Below are 18,131 nucleotides of genomic sequence, written 5' to 3'. Positions count from 1 at the left end.
CATTGGTAGCCATGGCCGGAGACTGAATGGTGCGGCCACTGCGAAGCTTCGTGGTGAAGACGGGGAACGTTCCACCTCCACCAAATATGTTACGGAAAAGAAGAGACGCCGTAACGACGAGGCTGGGGATTAGATATATTCCAAACCAGCGGTAATGGCGCGCCCGGTTCACCAGCAATCGAGCGGAGACAACCCTTCGTCTTCCTCGTCAGGCACACACGCGCGTCGCCCCCTAGAATATCAGTATACATGCATGTAGCAGTATCAAAACGTCTTTGATCTCCATGACCGACCCCTAGGTTAAACAACTGTCCTAAAGCATCGGATCAACACCGGCGATGCAAATCCAGTACACTGGCGACCCTATCGGGTTTCCTCCACCGAGCTCCACATGATCCAGCAAGAAGCCGACAAGACGCTTGCCCGAGACATCATTGAACCTTTTTTAAGTCTTTGGGCTTCGCCCGTTGTGCTTGTGAGAAAGAAGGATAACAGCTGGCGTTTCTGTGTCGACTACAGAAAGCTTAACAAAGTTACAAAAAAAGACATGTATCCTCCGCCACGGATAAATGATGCTCTTGACTGCCTTATTGGAGCAAATTTCTCTTCCATCGACCTTCGTTCCGGATACTGGAAGATATCGGTTTATGATCAGGACCGTGAAAAGACGGCATTTATAACTCCTGACGAGCTATATCAGTTCAACGTAATGCCGTTTGGGTTATGAAATGCCCCTGCTACATTCGAGGGAATTATGGATGCTCTTCTTCACGGTTTCAAGTGGTCAATCTGCCTATGCTACCTTGATAACGTTGTTTTTTCGCCGACTTTTGAAACTCACCTGGAGCATCTCTCAACAATTCTTTTGGTTTTCCGCTCGAACTAAACTCGTCGAAATGTCACTTGGGCCGCCGGCAGCTCACTCTTCTTGGACACCTTGTCGATTCTTCTGGTGTTCCCCCCGATCCTGAGAAAGTCCGCACCATCAAGGATTTCCCTATACTGACCTCTGCGAATGACGTTCGAAGCTTTATGGGCCTTTGTTCTTACTTTGGTAGGTTTCGGAATTTCGCTGACGTCGCACGCCCGCTCACGGAACTGCTAAAGAAATGTGGCTTATGTGTGGGGACCTGAACAAGTCAGAGCATTCGTTGAACTGACAACCAGACTTAAGATCCCACCAGTTCTCGGCCACGTTGATATATTCGCTCCAACAGAAGTGCGTACCGATGCCTGCGGCCACGGAATCGGAGCCGGTTTGACACAACGACAGCATGGTTGCGAGCGCATTATTGCATACGCTAGCTGTATTTTATCGCCAGAAGAAGGAAATTACTCTATCACGGAACGTGAATGCCTCGCGCTCGTCTGGGCAGTGGCTAATTTTCTGCCATATTTGTATGGATGTCGTTCACGGTTGTCACTAATCACCACGCCTTATACTGGCTGTTGTCCTTAAAAGATCCTAGTGGACGTCTCGGCCGCTGGGCTCTACAGCTACAGGAATATTCCTACACGGTTGTCTATAAATCAGGCCGCCACTATCAGGATGCTGATTGCTTGTGGCGTCATCCAGTAGAACCAGCAGACTTTTCTGGGAGCGATGAGTCTACTTGCGTTTCAGCACTTTCCGGGTTCAGCAACATCGGAGATCAGCAACGCCGTGATCCTCACCTCAGAAGTATAATCCTTCGGCACAGTGGTCCCCCAACTCCTCCGTCTCTTCGTATGTACCTGCTCCAAGATGGTGTATTATATCGCTAAAGCATTCATCTTGACAGACCTGAGCTGCTGTTAGTCATACCACAACCACATGCGTCAGACTGTTCTCGCACACTTGCATGATATTCCAACAGCTGGTCACGTGGGAGTTTCAAGAACTTATGACTGGGTTTGACGTCGCTTCTTTTGGCCCGATATTTACCGATCCCTCTGCCGTTACGCCGCCTCATGCAAATACTGTCAACATCACAAAATACCAGCAGCCCTTCCAGCGGGACGCCTTCAGCCCATTCAGATCGCATCCGAACTATTTTATAGGGTAGGTCTTGACTTACTAGGACCGTTCCCTTTATCCGCCAGCGGAAACAAGTGGATAGCAGTCGCCACGAATTACACCACTCAGTATGCCATCACGCGGGTCCTTCCAACCAGTTGTGCGACCGACGTCAATGACCTCCTCCTGCTAGACATCATACAACACCACGGGGCTCCTCGGCAACTGCTTACCGATCAAGGTTGCTACTTTTTATCACAAGTTATCCAAGACTTATTACACTCTTGCACTACAAAGCACACGTTCACAACGTCGTACTACCCTCAAACCAACGGGCTCACAGAGCGGCTAAATAGAATCATCATGGACATGCTCGCCATGTAAGTTTCTTCCCATCATCATGACTGAGACTCCGCCCTCGCATTTGTGACATTTGTCTATAATACGTCCTGGCATGATACTGCAGGTTCCTCGCTGTTCTTCTACCTGTACGGACGAGAACCTACGCTGCCTTTTGATACGCTCCTTCTTGCCGTTAGCCACGCATCAGAATATGCCCGTGATGTGATCTTTAGAGCTCTAGAGGCACGTGATATTGCTCGCCTGCGTCTAAGCGATTCGCAGGAACGACAACGACTGGTCTACAATGCGTGCCATCGCGATGTCCACTTCTGTCGTGGTGACACAGTCCTTCTCTGGACACCGTCACGGCAAGTTGGCCTGTGGGAAAAGCTGGCTTCGCCGTACTCGGGTCCGTACCGTGTGGTGCACCAGGTCACCGACGTGACATATGAAATCGAACCTCTTAACACCACCAGCGTGCGATCTTGTTCTGACGTTCACGTTACTCGGCTAAAGCGATATTACTCGCACCAACCAAGCACCGAGACGGTGCCTTCACCGTCGGGGGTGATGCTACGGGGTGCCACAGATGAACATAATAGAAAAGAGTACGATGTTTAGTGCGAGCTCGTGCAGACTGGGCTCCATATTGTATGCCTGCCTCTTTATATAAAGTAAATGTATTTTTCAGATGCCTTCTCCCCGTAACAACACATAAATATACATGTGTGTTGACAGTGCCATGCAAAAGAGTAGTTTTTTGTGTATGTGTCCATGTCGTTCGCTCTTCGTTTTCTATGCTGTGCGCGTGAGCATGGTGTCACTGCGCGCGCATGGTAGGGCTCCCAATGAGGTTCAGCTTTGCTTTTTCTTTTGATTTTTTTTATTTATGCGGACAGCCATGTCGTCACCACCGAGGGCATGTCAGATTAGGCACTGATGGAAACTCTCCGAGACTATGGTGACGACGTATCTTCGAAGGTCGACTCTTCACACGCTTCAGTTTTGTGTCGCAACGCGAATTCGCAGGCTTTTAGCCTTCGTGATTAACTGATTAGTTCTGACAACAACACGACAGTGCGTTGAATGCAATGCAATGAACAGGATAGCATAAAATTGTAATATTATACGAAGTAAGGCTAGCAGACAACTCTTTTGGATCCGATATCGCGCAACTCCTACAAAACTCTGGCGTGAGCAAATACGGCACCTTTAGGGAGAAGTGCTCTTTTTACACAGTGCCTTCGTGTTGAAAGCACACTGATACTTAATGAGATAGCACGCGCACCAGAGATTGGGATCGCCCGTAAAATCAATGTTCATTGTTGCTACTCGAGCGATCCCCCACCCCGCGTTTTTTCATGCATGTTCAAGACGGGTGGCTGCCTTTCTGTTTGAGCATTCAACGGGAGTTCCAACACATCGGTGTTGTTATCTTATGTGCCCTCCAGGCGATAAAGATGGGCCGGCTTATTTGATCTCTACTTCACCAGAGCTCATACACTCTTACCCGCTCATAAATGTTACGGAACATGGCGGCGACGGCGAAAACCTGCCATGAGTGTCCATATAATTGCTATAGCAATAATAACGCAGCTTTTGACCGCTAGTCAAGTATTTTGGTTTAGCTTTGCCTTTAGTCCCCCATTTGTTATATTTGCGCATTTATTTTCAGAATTTTCGTACTAAACCGGCATATAACGATATACTCCTAATAAAAAATTTTTATGGTAATTTATCATTTTTGTTATACCCAGGTTTAATTGCAATAGCCATTCGTTGTAAATGCGAGCCTTTATATGGCGTACAGCTCTAGCAGGACATGCTTAGTGCTAACATAAGTGAAAGATACAGAAAGAAAATGTAAGTGACAATCAAAACATCGAAAGCATTGGCTGGTCAGTGTAGCATGCATCCACAACTTGCAGTGTTAGTCAGTGCGTTCATGTTTATATTATGTATATTTCTTAACATTTATTTGGTAGTTACTACAATACAGGTGAAAGACTACCAGTACAATTGAACCACTCTATTATAAGAGGCATGCACCAGGCAGCGATACTTGTCTTTTAAATCAGGTGTCTCTTATAGGCAGCGTACCATGTATGCTTTTTCTTATAAATCCCTATTTCGATCTAGCCACATAGGTGTGCCTCATACCCATTTGTCTCTTACATCGCTTTTTCTTATAAAGGGGTTTGACTATACTTCCCTTGGTTTTATTGTCAGTTGGTTTACATTCAGATTGTGTCTGACAACGAATGGTGAGCACTTAAATTTTATTCATTCATACCAATCTGTGCGCATTTGGTGGTTCTGTCAGTGGGGTGAATATAGTTGCCATTAGAGTCCTCAGTTCACATGCTTGTGTCCTGCTACCCCTTCACTGACAGCCATTGTGGATGGGCGGAATTCAAGACACATCATCCTGACAACGTCGTCATGGCATTGCACCTCTGCCTCCCTGTTCACCTTCCCATATCTTCTTCCTTTTGCTTGTCGTCTCTTGTTTTGTGTGTATGTCTGTACAGTCGAATCTCATTGATTTGAACGTGCTTAATTTGAACTTCCGGTTGATTGGAACTCACGGTGAGGTCCCGTCAAAGCTATGTGTATTCCAATGAGCGAAAACGCTCTGTAATTCGAACACGTGAGCACTTGCTACAGTTAATTTGAACATACCGCGCTCCGAAAATGCTCTCAACACCATGCCCAATCCCGCAGCGGCACCTCTGCCACCTCAATGCTGTGCGTGAAGAAAAAGCTGTGGCGGAATATTTGCTCTCTCTCAAATGCCGATCTGTGACGCGCCTGTGCCATGCTTCTTTCTTCTTCATTCCTGCCACGTAGAGATCCTTCAACTTTCAATGGCGTGCACAGAGAAAGAGAACAAAAAAAATAATAATAAAGCTGTTGCAGGGTGTTGGCTCTCTCTCTAATGCCGATATGTGATGTGCCGGGACCACGCTTCCCCCTTTTCTGTCCCTGTCACGTAGAGACCCTTGTCATTTCAAGGCCTCATGCGCATAGAGCAAAAAAAAAAAAAAAAAAAAAAAGAAGCCGCCTCAAGTGCTGATCTGCTTCTCTCCACGTGGAGACGCTCCTCCTGTCTCGTCATGAGCTGGCCATGCTCCGGTTGCCGGAGCTGCAACGCAGAGGGTAGCAGCGGAGATGCAGTCGTTACCAGCGTCTTTAGACATGTCTTTAGAGAGTGTTCGTGCTGGACATTGTCGCACGCAATCTCTCTTGCCAGGACAATGCTGAAGCCGAAGTATAAATGCTTGAAAACTGCATGCAAAATTGGTTGACACGCTTCAAGGCAAATGTGTGCAGACATGTACTCCGATTACTTCAATCAATGGCCGATGTCCTGTGATTTGTGAATTAATGTAAGTCTTCTGAAACTTCCCCCTCGTGTGTTAGCTCAATGCACATGCGCCACTGGGTGGTGAGCCCTCCATTCATTTAGCTTTCATTAATTCCAACTTCTTTTAATTCGAACAAATTTTCGGGCCCCTTCGAGTTCGAATTTTGGAGATTTGACTGTATATGCATGCACGCCTGTTTCGTGCTGTGATGTTTTTGGTTCGTTTGGTGAATGATACATTAGAGTGTTTACAATTTAATTTATTTTCGGAATTATCAGACGCCAGGTGCAGTTCAAGCATAAAAGTTGCAAACAAAAATTTGGCTGCCGAGGTTCTTTTGGTCCAAGGTTAGACAGTGTTAAGTTGTTTGAAACGTACGCAATGTCAAATAAAATATGGAGTGCCTTTCTTGATTTCTTGCAGGGAGCCGCGTAGAGGCACTGGTGGTGAGGTGGCTCATGAATTCAAGAGCCTGCTTGCTCAGATGTACTACAACGATAAAAGCGTCGCACCAAAAGGGTTTAAGGTGGGTTTTGTCATATTTCATAGCATGACGCTAGAGGAAGGCAGCATCCAGCACCTTTGGAGACATGTCTTCATGCAGGGAAGACTGACGAATGACTTGCACCAGACAAAAAAGCCTGGCCGCCAAACCATGGTAGCCACATTGCCAATTAACGACAGTTCTCAGCGCTCGAGGATCACGAGGCCAGCACTCACACTAGTTGGGGAATGAGGTGCCACAGGGTTGTGCATGATTCCCACAGTTATATAGCTAGCACACATAAATTTAACTCTTTCGTTACGGCGCCTTTTCAAATCAGTCACAAGTGATCGACGGTTTGGATAGTGGATTTTGGCATGTTAAATTTGTTCTGGTTCACCCAGCGCTTTCTAGTAGTTAGTTTAGTCACTCAACTTTCAGAATCAATTTGAATTTGCCTGTTTTGGTTACATAGGGATATTTAACAGACTTTTGCGCGAACTAATGTGCGTTTATTGTTGGAAAAGTGGGTGAGGCTGACGAACTTGTAAAAAGCGCGTGCCCTCGTGATTATGCTATAGCAACACCAAATCATGTCATCAAAATATTCTTTGCAAGTCAAATATTGAATTAAAGTGTCAGCTTTGCAATTTAACAGTGTCGAGTAGTAATAATTGCCAGAAATTGTGCCAGCTATTCAATAGAGAGTTGTTGCTTGAAGTCAGGAAAAATTTATTCTACAAAAAGTATTTCAAGCATGTTTATAGTGTATGCCTTGTCTGACAGTTTCCAGCTGCTTTCGTTTCGCTCGCATCGTTTTATTAGACACAGGGTCGCATCTAGTGTCACTAGTCGCTCCTATCACATGGCCTTTGCGCATGCATGGGTGCACACCAGCGCTGCAAAACACATGCGTTGCTCGAAACTGTTTTGTAACCCCACCTGAATTGAGTGAGGATGAGCTTAGAGTTCAAGGATGACAGCACCTCAGCTTCAAGTTCTATGGCGAGGATGTTTTGCATCAGTGCATCAGTCTGAGATATCTGCAGCCATTCATGGTTTTTTTTTTGTTTTGTTTACGGCCTCAAATTGTCTGCTGTGCTGCAAGTGCGTAGCGACTGACCTTGATGCACAATCTTAGAGCTACTCTGGTTACGTGCGAGGTCTACACTTCATTGGGGCGTGGTGTACTTGCTTTGGCTGCAGAGCTTCTCCTCGCAAGAAGGCCACCGAAGTACATTTTGGCGTGGACTATGGAGCAGCGCGAAACGTTTTAGAACTGAGTGATATTGTTACCACATGTGCAATTTAGGTATGTGCACCTGTGTAGCGGGGAACATGGTGGTAGCAGAAGAAGAAGACGTTCGGTTGGTGGCAAGAGCTCGCTGCTGCCCGTTCACTGCGGTATACCGTCGAGTCGACCATTACATCTGCTTCAAATAAACCCCTCGTAGACGTTAGAGAGTGGTGGAGGTGCTGGGTACGACACGTCGATGTATCATGGAGCCACAGCTGTTCGGAGTTCGCCGGAGCCGTCGTCTTGCCGGTCTGCCGCCGACAACAGTCGTCATGGCCCAGAGCGAAGGTCAGGAATCAACCGCCTCCACTTCGCGCCAATCTACACTGGCTACACCTAGGCATCACTACATGGAACCCCGCTCGTTCGCGGGAATGGCAGGAGAAGATGTGGACGCGTGGCTAACGCACTACAAAAGGGTGAGCCGGTACAACCACTGGAACTCTATCGATCAGCTGGAAAACGTCGCGCTGTTTCTCACGGACACTGCCCTGATGTGGTATGAAAACCACGAAGTGTCCTTGACAACATGGGCTCTTTTTGCTCAAGAACTCAAGAAGTGTTTTGGTGACTCCGACTCAAAAAATAAAAGCGTGGAGCGGACTCTTGCTGGAAGAGCCCAGACTTTTGGAAAAACCTGCACTGCTTATATATAGGACGTTCTTAAGCTTTGCAAGATTATAAACCCGCAGATGTCTGAAGAAGACAGGGTCGGACACCTATTGAAAGGCATAGCGGAAGACGTTTACAATTTTCTGATAGGCAGGGTTGACCTCACCTCTGCCTCCGACGTCCAACATCACTGCTGCACGTTTGAAAAATTGAAGACTCGTCGCATCGCCCCGAAATTTGGTAGGCTGGCAAATGTGACAACGGTTGCCAGCGTCGACGTGAGCCCACCCACCCACCTTGCCGCTACTATTCGTTGCAATTGTGCGTGAAGAGCTGCAGCGACAAGTTGGTAGGGTTGACGAAACCATTTCTCATCCACCTACCAATCCACCCTACTACACGGCGGCACCATCAGCTCCTTTGCCACCATCGGTATGTGTGGCAGACATCAGCGAAACTGGAAATCCGCAGCCACGTCGTGACTCATTCGCGGCCGACCAGCAATATGGCCAATGCCTTCGGCACGGCCCCGCCACACAGAGGTGGGGGCAACCCCCGCTCAGCAAGCTCGTCACCGACCCTTCACAGCTGAGCGGTCTCAGCATTGGTTCGGCGAGCATCCTCTACCAGTCTGCTACAACTGTGGCTTCGAAGGACACATTGCCAGGTATTGCAACTACCGGCAGCCGCCAAGATACGACTGATCACCGAGATTTAACCGTTCTGGCGTTACCCGAGCACCGACATTCCCGGGAAGCGCATCTTACGAGATCCCAGGATCGCTACGAAACCAATCTTCGGCCTCTGACCACAGTGTGACACCACCACCTGCCCCTCGCTCCAACCGATCACCGTCTCCTCGGCGCCGCCACTTCTTGCCTCCTACGGAAAAATAGCCGGCGCGGCCGTTGGAGGTGAGGTCGCCGGACAGTCTTCGATTTCAAAGATATGCCTCCGTTAGCTTCCATGCTTAGAAATAAGGTTCGAGTGCTTATTGATGGTGTACCAACGATGGCGTTGGTGGACACAGGTGCAACCGTGTCAGTGATGAGTTTAGTTTTCACCCGCCTTCTTGGACTAGAGGTTATGTTTTGTTGGGACCGTCCTGATACGTTCCGTGGAGTGAGCGGAGAGGTGTTACAACCTGTTGGTGCCTGCACTGTGACTGTTAGTTTGGCGTGCCAGAACTTTGTCGCAGAGTTTGCTGTTCTCTCTCATACTACGCATGACGTCATTCTGGGACTCGATTTCTTGAAGCTATGTGGTGCTACTGTCGACTGCCGCACAGGACAAATTACAGTAGATTCTGATATCCCAGTTTCGTTTATGGAAAACTCGCCCTCTCAAGAAAGTGCTCTTTGCGTGTCTGTGAACACAACTGTGCCGCCGTTGTCTGCAAAATGTGTCCCTGTTGTCTGTTCACCTGCAAGCGAGAAAACATTTGACGCAACTGTGGAGCCCGTGCATCTCAGTTGCATAAAGAAGACTGTTTTAATACCCTACTGTACACTATCGATTGCGCAAGGGCATACTAGTTTATGGGTGATTAACTGCTCTAATGAACCTACAGTGCTGCCGAAGGGTCTGAAACTTGCAGAGATTCGTGAACACCAAGTATTCTCGCTTGCCACCCTTGCAGAAAGCAATGATTCCCCGAATAAAACCCGTTGCGATAATCTGCACGCCAGGGACACCACCATTATGGCTATGATTGATAAGTCACTCAGCACCAAGGAACGTAATGAACTGGCGAGTATTCTGCGCAAACATGCCGGTATTTTTGATTTCGCTCAGCATAATTCACCGTCATTCCCTGCTTCGCGTATAAAGCACCGAATCGACACGACATCTCACAGACCTCTCCGACAGAAACCTTGTCGTGTACGCCTTCGGAACGCGCAGTGATCAATGAACAGGTTTGCGAGATGCTCAAGCAAAATGTAATTCAAGAATCATATAGTCCGTAGGCCGCTCCAGTAATTCTAGCGAAGAAGAAGAAGGATGGGACATGGCGATTTTGTGTTGACTACCGCCGTCTCAACGCCATCACTAAAAAAGACGTATACCCACTCCCGCGGATTGATGATGCTATCGACTGTCTATCATCGGCCTCTTACTTTTCGTTTGTGGATCTGAGGTCAGGCTACTGGCAGATTCCAATGCACGAGGAAGAAAAAGAGGAAACGGCATTTCTTACAACAGATGGACTATTTGAATTCAATGTGATGCCGTTCGGACTCTGCGACGCGCCCGCCACCTTTGAGCGATTTATGGACAACATTCTGCGTGGATTGAAGTGGGAAGTGTGTATGTGTTACTTGGACGACGTTGTAATTTTTGGGCGCACCTTTTGTGAGCACAACACACGCCTTGGCCTCGTACTGGACTGCCTAAGCAAAGCACGCTTGGTGCTCAACTCAAAGAAATGTCGTTTTAGAGAGCGCCAAACACTCGTCCTTGGACACTTAGTAAACAAAGAAGGCATACGACCAGATCCCGCCAAGACGGCCGCAGTGGAGGCATTTAAGCAGCCAGACTCGGTGAAAGAACTGGGCAGCTTTTTGGGGCTTTGTTCATACATTCCTGGCTTTGCCAATATCGCATACCCGCTTACGTGTCTGCTTCAGAAAGGTGCGCAGTTTGAATGGTCCCCGGAATGCGAGTCTGCTTTTTCGGAGTTGAAGTTTCTTTTGACGTCCCATCCGATTCTTCGACACTTCAATCCTCCACTCCCACTGAGATTCACACAGACGCCAGCGGTATTGGTGTAGGTGCTGTCCTGGTTCAACGCTTTGATAATCAAGAACACGTCGTAGCGTATGCAAGTCGCTCGCTCAGCAAGTCCGAGTGTAACTACACTATCACAGAGCAAGAATGCCTTGCAGTAGTCTTTGCAGTGCAGCGCTTCCGGTCCTACTTGTACGGATGCCCCTTTACCGTCGTGACAGACCATCATTCTCTCTGCTGGTTGGTCAATCTGCGTGACCCATGTGGTCGGCTGGCGCGCTGGGCACTTCGTCTACAAGAATATGACTTCACGGTTTCCTATAAAAGCAGCCGACGTCACGCTGACGCAGATTGTCTTTCGCGACTACCGCTTCCAACGATGGAATGTGACGCGCACACCTTCGATACCTACATTGCATCACTCGACCAACCATTTCCCGATAACAAGACCTTTAAGGATGAGCAACAAAGGAACAGCACCATACAACAACTTCTTGCTACCAAACCAAAATCATCGCCTACGCGCTTCTGCATCCGAGACGGGCTAGTTTACAAAAAGAACTACACCAACACCGGCTCACGATATCTTCTGGTGGTTCCGAAGAGTCTTCGCGTTTATGTCTTGCAGGCTATGCATGATGACCCAACACCAGGTCATCTAGGCACAGCAAAAACTCTTTGCCGTCTTCAAGAAAGATTCTACTGGCCCAAAATGCGCCAGACGACGGAACAATACGTGTCTAGCTGTAACAAGTGTCAACGTCATAGGCGCCCAACAAGTGCTCGTTTAGGGAGATTACATCTGGTGCCGCCCCCTAGAACTTCATTCGAGCAAGTCGAGATTGACCTCCTTGGACCCTTTTCCCGGTCTTCTGATGGAAATCGCTGGATAGTCGTTTGCACCGACCATTTAACACGGTACTGCGAGACAGCTGCCATATTATCGGCAACAGCAGCCGATGTGTCTTCCTTCATGCTACGTTTTGTAATTCTTCGACATGGACCTCCCAAAATTGTAATCAGCGACCGTGGCCGACAATTCACAGCAGACGTGATGGAAGAGATGCTTCGTGTCTGTGCTTCAAGGTTTCGGCACTCTATGCCATACCATCCCCAAACGAACGGTCTAACTGAACGAACGAACAGAACTCTCTCGAACATGCTGTCTATGTATGTTGCATCCCATCACAAGGACTGGGACAGTATTCTACCCTTTATGACATATGCATTCAACACCACTCAGCATGAAACTACCGGCTACAGTCCTTTCTTTCTTCTATATGCTCGACCACCTCGTCATACCCTGAATACCATCTTCCCGTGTTTGGACCACCATGATCCCTGCATATCGGAGATCATCTGTCGGGCAGAAGAACCTAGACGCCTTGCTTATTTGCGCACTCTTGCTTCGCAAGACCGCTCGAAGGCACATTTTGACCGCCGACGCCGACACGTGACGTACAATCGTGGCGACCTAGTGTTGCTGTGGACACCAACTAGAAAACGCGGTTTGAGCGAGAAACTGCTAGCGCACTATGCGGGACCTTATCTTGTTGTAGACCGTATCAGTGATTTAGTTTACCGCATAGCGCGTCTCCATTCAAACGGACGACGGTCTGCAAAAACTGAACTTGTCCATGTTGCACGTTTGAAGCACTTTATTCCTCGAGAGACTGTTTAACTCGCCCAGTGGGCTTTGTCTACGTGGAGGGAAATGTTACCACATGTGTAATTTAGGTATGTGCACCTGTGTAGCGGGGAACATGGTAGTAGCAGAAGAAGAGGACGTTCAGTTGGTGGCAAGAGCTCGCTACTGCGCGTTCACTGCGGTATACCGTCAAGTCGACCGTTACGTCTGCTTCGAATAAACCCCTCGTAGACGTAACAATATTCTTTTTTGCAACACGATGCGCAAAATGCTAAGAAATATGCTTGAATGCGTGTATAGGAACGCCAAACCAAACGGACTGAGGTGGCTCATGGAAACAGGTGGCGGTAGATGAAATAGCAAAGTTCATTGGCCATTCGATTTATAGAGAGATTATTCATATTACAAGTATTCATATATATTGCAACACCTGGAGGCTCTTATCACAAGAAAACAAGAACTTTCTGAGAAAAGTGTATGATTTCACTTGTGTCCAATGAAAAACCAGGCAATGCTTCACCGCATGACATGAGCAACGCTGCAGCACCTCGGTCATAATTTTCTTTGTCTATTTAAATAGAAACACTTTGTAAAACATTTACTATTTTTGTACTGTTCCTGGGTCATTTATCTTCAAAATGCATCTTCTGAATTTTATTTGTTGTGAATATTTTTGCACATATAGTGTTTTTATTGCACTTTTTACCAGCTAGCAACCAAGAATTGACACTTTTCACATTTTTATTCATTCCGAAATATTCTTGTTGCGATACAACGTATAACTTTTCAGATAGACTATCGTATTGTGCGAAATTTAGTATGCTGCAATGCGTGCTGGATTGCTTTTCAAACTGGCAAAAATTATTTTCCTGCGACATATGAAAAACACATAAACAACCATTTTTGCTCTGTAACTATTGTCACGGGGTCGTGACGTGGCCGAAGACAGGAGACTTTATGTTGGGATTTAACTGTTTATTTGGGCGAACCTGTGCCCGGTAAATGGCAAGTTCGATTACAGTAGCAGTCTTGCACAGATAGCAGTGAACGGAGCGTCTGCCGTCGATCAACTACTAACAAGCGGCGAAGCGCGTCAGGATTTATACTCTTGCCGTCGAATGTTCTAGCGTTATCGCTGGCGGTGGCGTAGGTTTCAGAATAATCTGTACAGTTCGCAGACTAGGTGTGATCTTATCGAAATGATCTACTACAGTCCGGAAGCTTCTCGAAAACTGCAGGCGCGGTTTGCGCTGAGAATTGTGTAGTGTTTTGGGACGATAGCAAAACTTGGGAAATGGAACGTGGCATTGCCCCCCTCTGAAAAAGGCATCGTCCCGATGCGTTAACTAAAGATGAAGGTACAACAATAATTCAAGAAAGTACAATGAATAAATTACGATACAGTAATAATACAAAAAACACTGTTTCAGTTTGTCAACACGCATAAAACGGCTTGAGGTGCGCGACATGGGCGACTTCAGGTCGCGATCGGCGTCGTTGAGAGTTCGTAATGCCGTCGGGGACAACCTCGTAATCAATTGATTACGAGGTTGTCCCCGACGGCATTACGAACTCTCAACGACGCCGATCGCGACCTGATACAGTAATAATACATACAGTAATAATACATACAGTAATAATACGATACAGTAATAATACAAAAAACACTGTTTCAGTTTGTCAACACGCATAAAACGGCTTGAGGTGCGCGACATGGGCGACTTCAGGTCGCGATCGGCGTCGTTGAGAGTTCGTAATGCCGTCGGGGACAACCTCGTAAATTACGAGGTTGTCCCCGACGGCATTACTGTATCCATAACGCGTTGGTACTTAGCGATATGGAGCCGATCAAGTGCGTCATCTATTCGTGGAAGAGGATACACGTCCTTTCTTGTGATTTTGTTCAGTCGGCAATAATCGACGCAGAAACGTAGGGTCCCATCCTTTTTCTTCACTAACACCACGGGGGATGCCCGTGGACTCGTGGACGGCTGGATGATGTCATCTCGCAGCATTTCATCAACTAGTCTCTTCATGGCCTCACGTTCTCGCGTCGAAACCCTGTACGGACTCTGACGGAGTGGTCTGGCATTTTCTTCGGTTATGATGTGATGTTTCGTGACTGGTGTCTGCCGAATTTTTGATGACGACGAAAAGCAATCTTCGTATTGCAGGAGCAGGGCTTTGAGCTGTTCTTGCTTATGGTTCAGAAGTCTGGGATTGACATCGAAAGCTATGGGAGGGGCTTGGTTCTTCTAAGCAGGTTCCGCAGAATCGGCGAGGGCGAAAGCACTGGTGGCTTCGACAATTTTTTCTATGTATGCGACCGTTGTTCCTTTGTTCACATGTTTGTACTCATTGCTGAAATTCGTGAGCATAACCGTTGCTTTCCCTCCCCGCAGCTCTGCGATTCCTTTTGCGACGCAAATATTTCGGGTGACCAACAGATGCTGACTGCCTTCAACGACGCCTTCCAAGTCAGGTGATTTAGGAGCGCCGACTGAAATAATGACGCTTGAGCGAGGCGGAACGGTGATTTGTTCTTCGCATGGTTTCCTGGCGGCGTGCGCGGCGGTAGTGCCTCTTCTGTGGATAACGTTATCGTCTATGTTTTTAGGTTGATGACAGCACCATGGAGGCATAAGAAGTCCATGCCAAGGATGACATCTCTCGAGCAACGCTGTAGGACTACGAAGTCTGTAGGATAAATACGGCCTTTAATGGTGACTCTCGCTGTGCAGATTCCTGCAGGCGTTACGAGATGACCTCCGGCTGTGCTGATTTCAGGGCCTTCCTAAGCTGTCCTAACTTTCTTTAACTTCGCGGCGAACGACCCACTGATGACGGAGTAGTCGGCTCCAGTATCGACGAGAGCGGTCACACTGTGGCCGTTGATAAGAACGTCGAAGTCGCTAGTTCGCCGTCTCGCATTACAGTTAGGGCGTGGCGTCGGGTCACGGCTGCGTCGGCTTGTTCTGCTGCTTCCATGTTGCGTCGTCAGGTCACCTTCAGTAAGTGAGGTTTCGCCGTCAGGGCTTTGCCTGGTTGGCGTTGTGTTCGGAAAGGTCCGTCGCGGCGGCGTCGTCGTCGGAGGATCTTCGGTAGTTCGTTGCACAGCAATCGCACCTCCATCGGTTGCTGCCCTTAGTTTCCCGGATACGGGCTAAGAAACCGGCCCCGCGTTGGGCCAGAGTACTGCCGGTGGTGCGGTGACGTGCGGCAGCTGGGCGACGGCGAACGCGAAGGGCTTCATGGTGTCCACTGAGTTTCTGTCAGGTAGTCGGCGATGTCACGTGGTCGTTCTCCTGGCTGTGAACGCGGTGCATTGACGGCGAAGCCACGCAGTCCCATCTGTCGGTACTGGCAATGGCAGTATGTGTGTCCGGCCTCGCCACAGTGGTAGCAGAGAGGGTGATGGTCAGGGGTGCGCCAGACGTCAGTCTTCCTCGGTGCACTGCGCTGGGCCGCTGGCGAACGGTATGACGTCGGTGGGGGTGGCGGCGGCGGTGGCGTCTATCGACGGAAGTGCGATGGGGTGGCGTTTTACCGTGGACGGAGAGGAGCGTTGTGGCGCACTGCAGCGGCGTAGCTCATAGCTTCCGGCTCGGGCAGCGGGGCTTGGGGAATTCGAAGCGACTGCCGAACTTCTTCTCGCACAATGTCGGCGATCGAATTCACTTGAGGCTGCGCCGAAGGCAACAGATTGCGCAGCTCTTCCCGCACAATCGCTCGGATCGTTTCACGCAGGTCTTCGGAGTTACTAGCTTGAGCAGCAGCGCATTCTGGAGTCAGGCGACGATTATACTGTCTTGTGCGCATGTCAAAGGTCTTTTCGATAGTGGTCGCTTCGGCTACGAATTCTTGGACGGTGTTCGGTGGATTTTTTATCAGTTCCGCGAAGAGCTCCTGTTTGACCCCTCGCAAGAGGAAACAAACTTTTTTCTTCTCAGGCATGTCTAGGTCAGCGTGACGGAATAGTCTGGTCATTTCTTCGTTAAAAATGGCGACATTTTCATTTGGTAGCTGAACCCGGGTTCAGCTACCAAATAAAGCAGCGGCCCTCTCTTTGCGAGCGACGCTCGCGAACGTTTGCAGGATTGCGCCGCAGAAAACATCCCACGTTCGGAGTGTGGACTCCCGATTTTCGAGCCAGGTCCTTGTGGTGTCTTCCAAATAGAAGAACACACGACGGAGCTTTTCGTCGTGGACCCAGTGGTTGAGGGCGGCCACACGGTCGTATGTTTCTAGCCAGGACTGCGGGTGTTCGAACGATGACCCATGGAAAATTGGTGGTTCCGTGGGTTGATGCATGACCATCGTGGGCTGGGACGCTGCGGTTGTCATTGTCGCTGCAGTCGCAGTCATGGCCTTGGTCTTCCGCGCCTTGTCTTGTAGAAGCCCGTACTCCGGTGGTAGCCCTTGCTGTCGACGGCTTGTTCGCTGCTCCTGGTTGCGTCGGTGTCTTCTCGGCTACGTGGGCTGGGTTCATGGCTTGACGGGGGCGTCCGGTACATGAACGAAGCAGCACCTCCACCAGATGTCACGGTGTCGTGACATGGCCGAAGACAGGAGACTTTATGTTGGGATTTAACTGTTTATTTGGGCGAACCTGTGCCCGATAAATGGAAAGTTCGATTACAGTAGCAGTCTTGCACAGATAGCAGTGAACGGAGCGTCGGCCGTCGATCAACTACTCACAAGCGGCGAAGCGCATCGGCATTTATACTCTTGCCGTGGAATGTTCTAGCATTATCGCTGGCGGTGGCGTAGGCTCCAGAATAATCTGTACAGTTCGCAGAGTAGGGGTGATCTTATCGAAATGATCTACTACAGTCCGGAAGCTTCTCGAAAACTGCAAGCGCGGTTTGCACTGAGAATTGTGTAGTGTTTTGGGACGATAACAAAACTTGGGAAATGGAACGTGGCACTATATAGTTAAGAATGAACTGCCGTTTGCCGCAACCACCATGCACAAAACTGTGGTCACTATCAATGCAATTATCATTAAAGATTACGCAAATTTCAAAGTTTGTGGCTAGCACAGTGTAAATTTAAATCATTAGAGTTGTCCACAATCACGAAGCCTGGGAGGGTCTCGAACGAGGTGCCATGCTCTCATAACACACGGACCCAGCAGACGCGGTCGAACTCAAGCTAAACTTGATGTACATTTATTGAACTAACAAATGACGATATTGCAAGCCAAATCAAATACGTCACCAGTGACATGCAAAAACATCCTTTTACAACATTCCAATACACTCAGCATAACATAACAACAAATCCAAGGCGACGCGCTTCACTCAATACAAGGGACCCACAGACTCCCTCCAACCCCACCGCAGGAGACGTGCATCCCTATTGATGCCCCAACGGCAAAGAGAGTCCTGAATCTTTTTTGTGTGGCCACCCAGCCTCGCCGCCGAGCGTAAGTGCTGACCTCAGCTGACTAAAGTCCCTAAAAAAACTAAAGTAGCGTCAACCACGCCCCTTCGCCTCTGCCTCTTCTATCATCTGCTGCAACAGCACCCCTATAGCATCCAGCAAAAAACTACGGACAAAGCACACCCTCTCCCTGCACACGAGAGCAGGGCAGTTCCTCCTCTTTGCTGGTGTCATCGTGGAAGCAGAGGAAAACATGCAACCAAGGACAGACA

General features: G+C 48.5%; 1 protein-coding gene across 1 annotated transcript in view; it reads left to right on the top strand.

The window, feature by feature from the left end:
- The window catches only part of LOC119172991 (ubiquitin carboxyl-terminal hydrolase 8), a 246,966-nt gene that overhangs the window by 172,182 nt on the left and 56,653 nt on the right, over positions 1 to 18,131 (top strand). The window contains exon 17 of the mRNA XM_075893916.1: positions 6,130 to 6,232. Within this exon, the coding sequence (XP_075750031.1) occupies positions 6,130 to 6,232 (103 nt within the window). The remainder of the gene's footprint in view (positions 1 to 6,129; positions 6,233 to 18,131) is intronic.

The sequence above is a fragment of the Rhipicephalus microplus genome, chromosome 4 (genome assembly GCF_043290135.1).
Source record: "Rhipicephalus microplus isolate Deutch F79 chromosome 4, USDA_Rmic, whole genome shotgun sequence".
NCBI lineage: Eukaryota > Metazoa > Arthropoda > Arachnida > Ixodida > Ixodidae > Rhipicephalus > Rhipicephalus microplus.
This window is presented reverse-complemented; position numbering and strand designations above follow the sequence as displayed.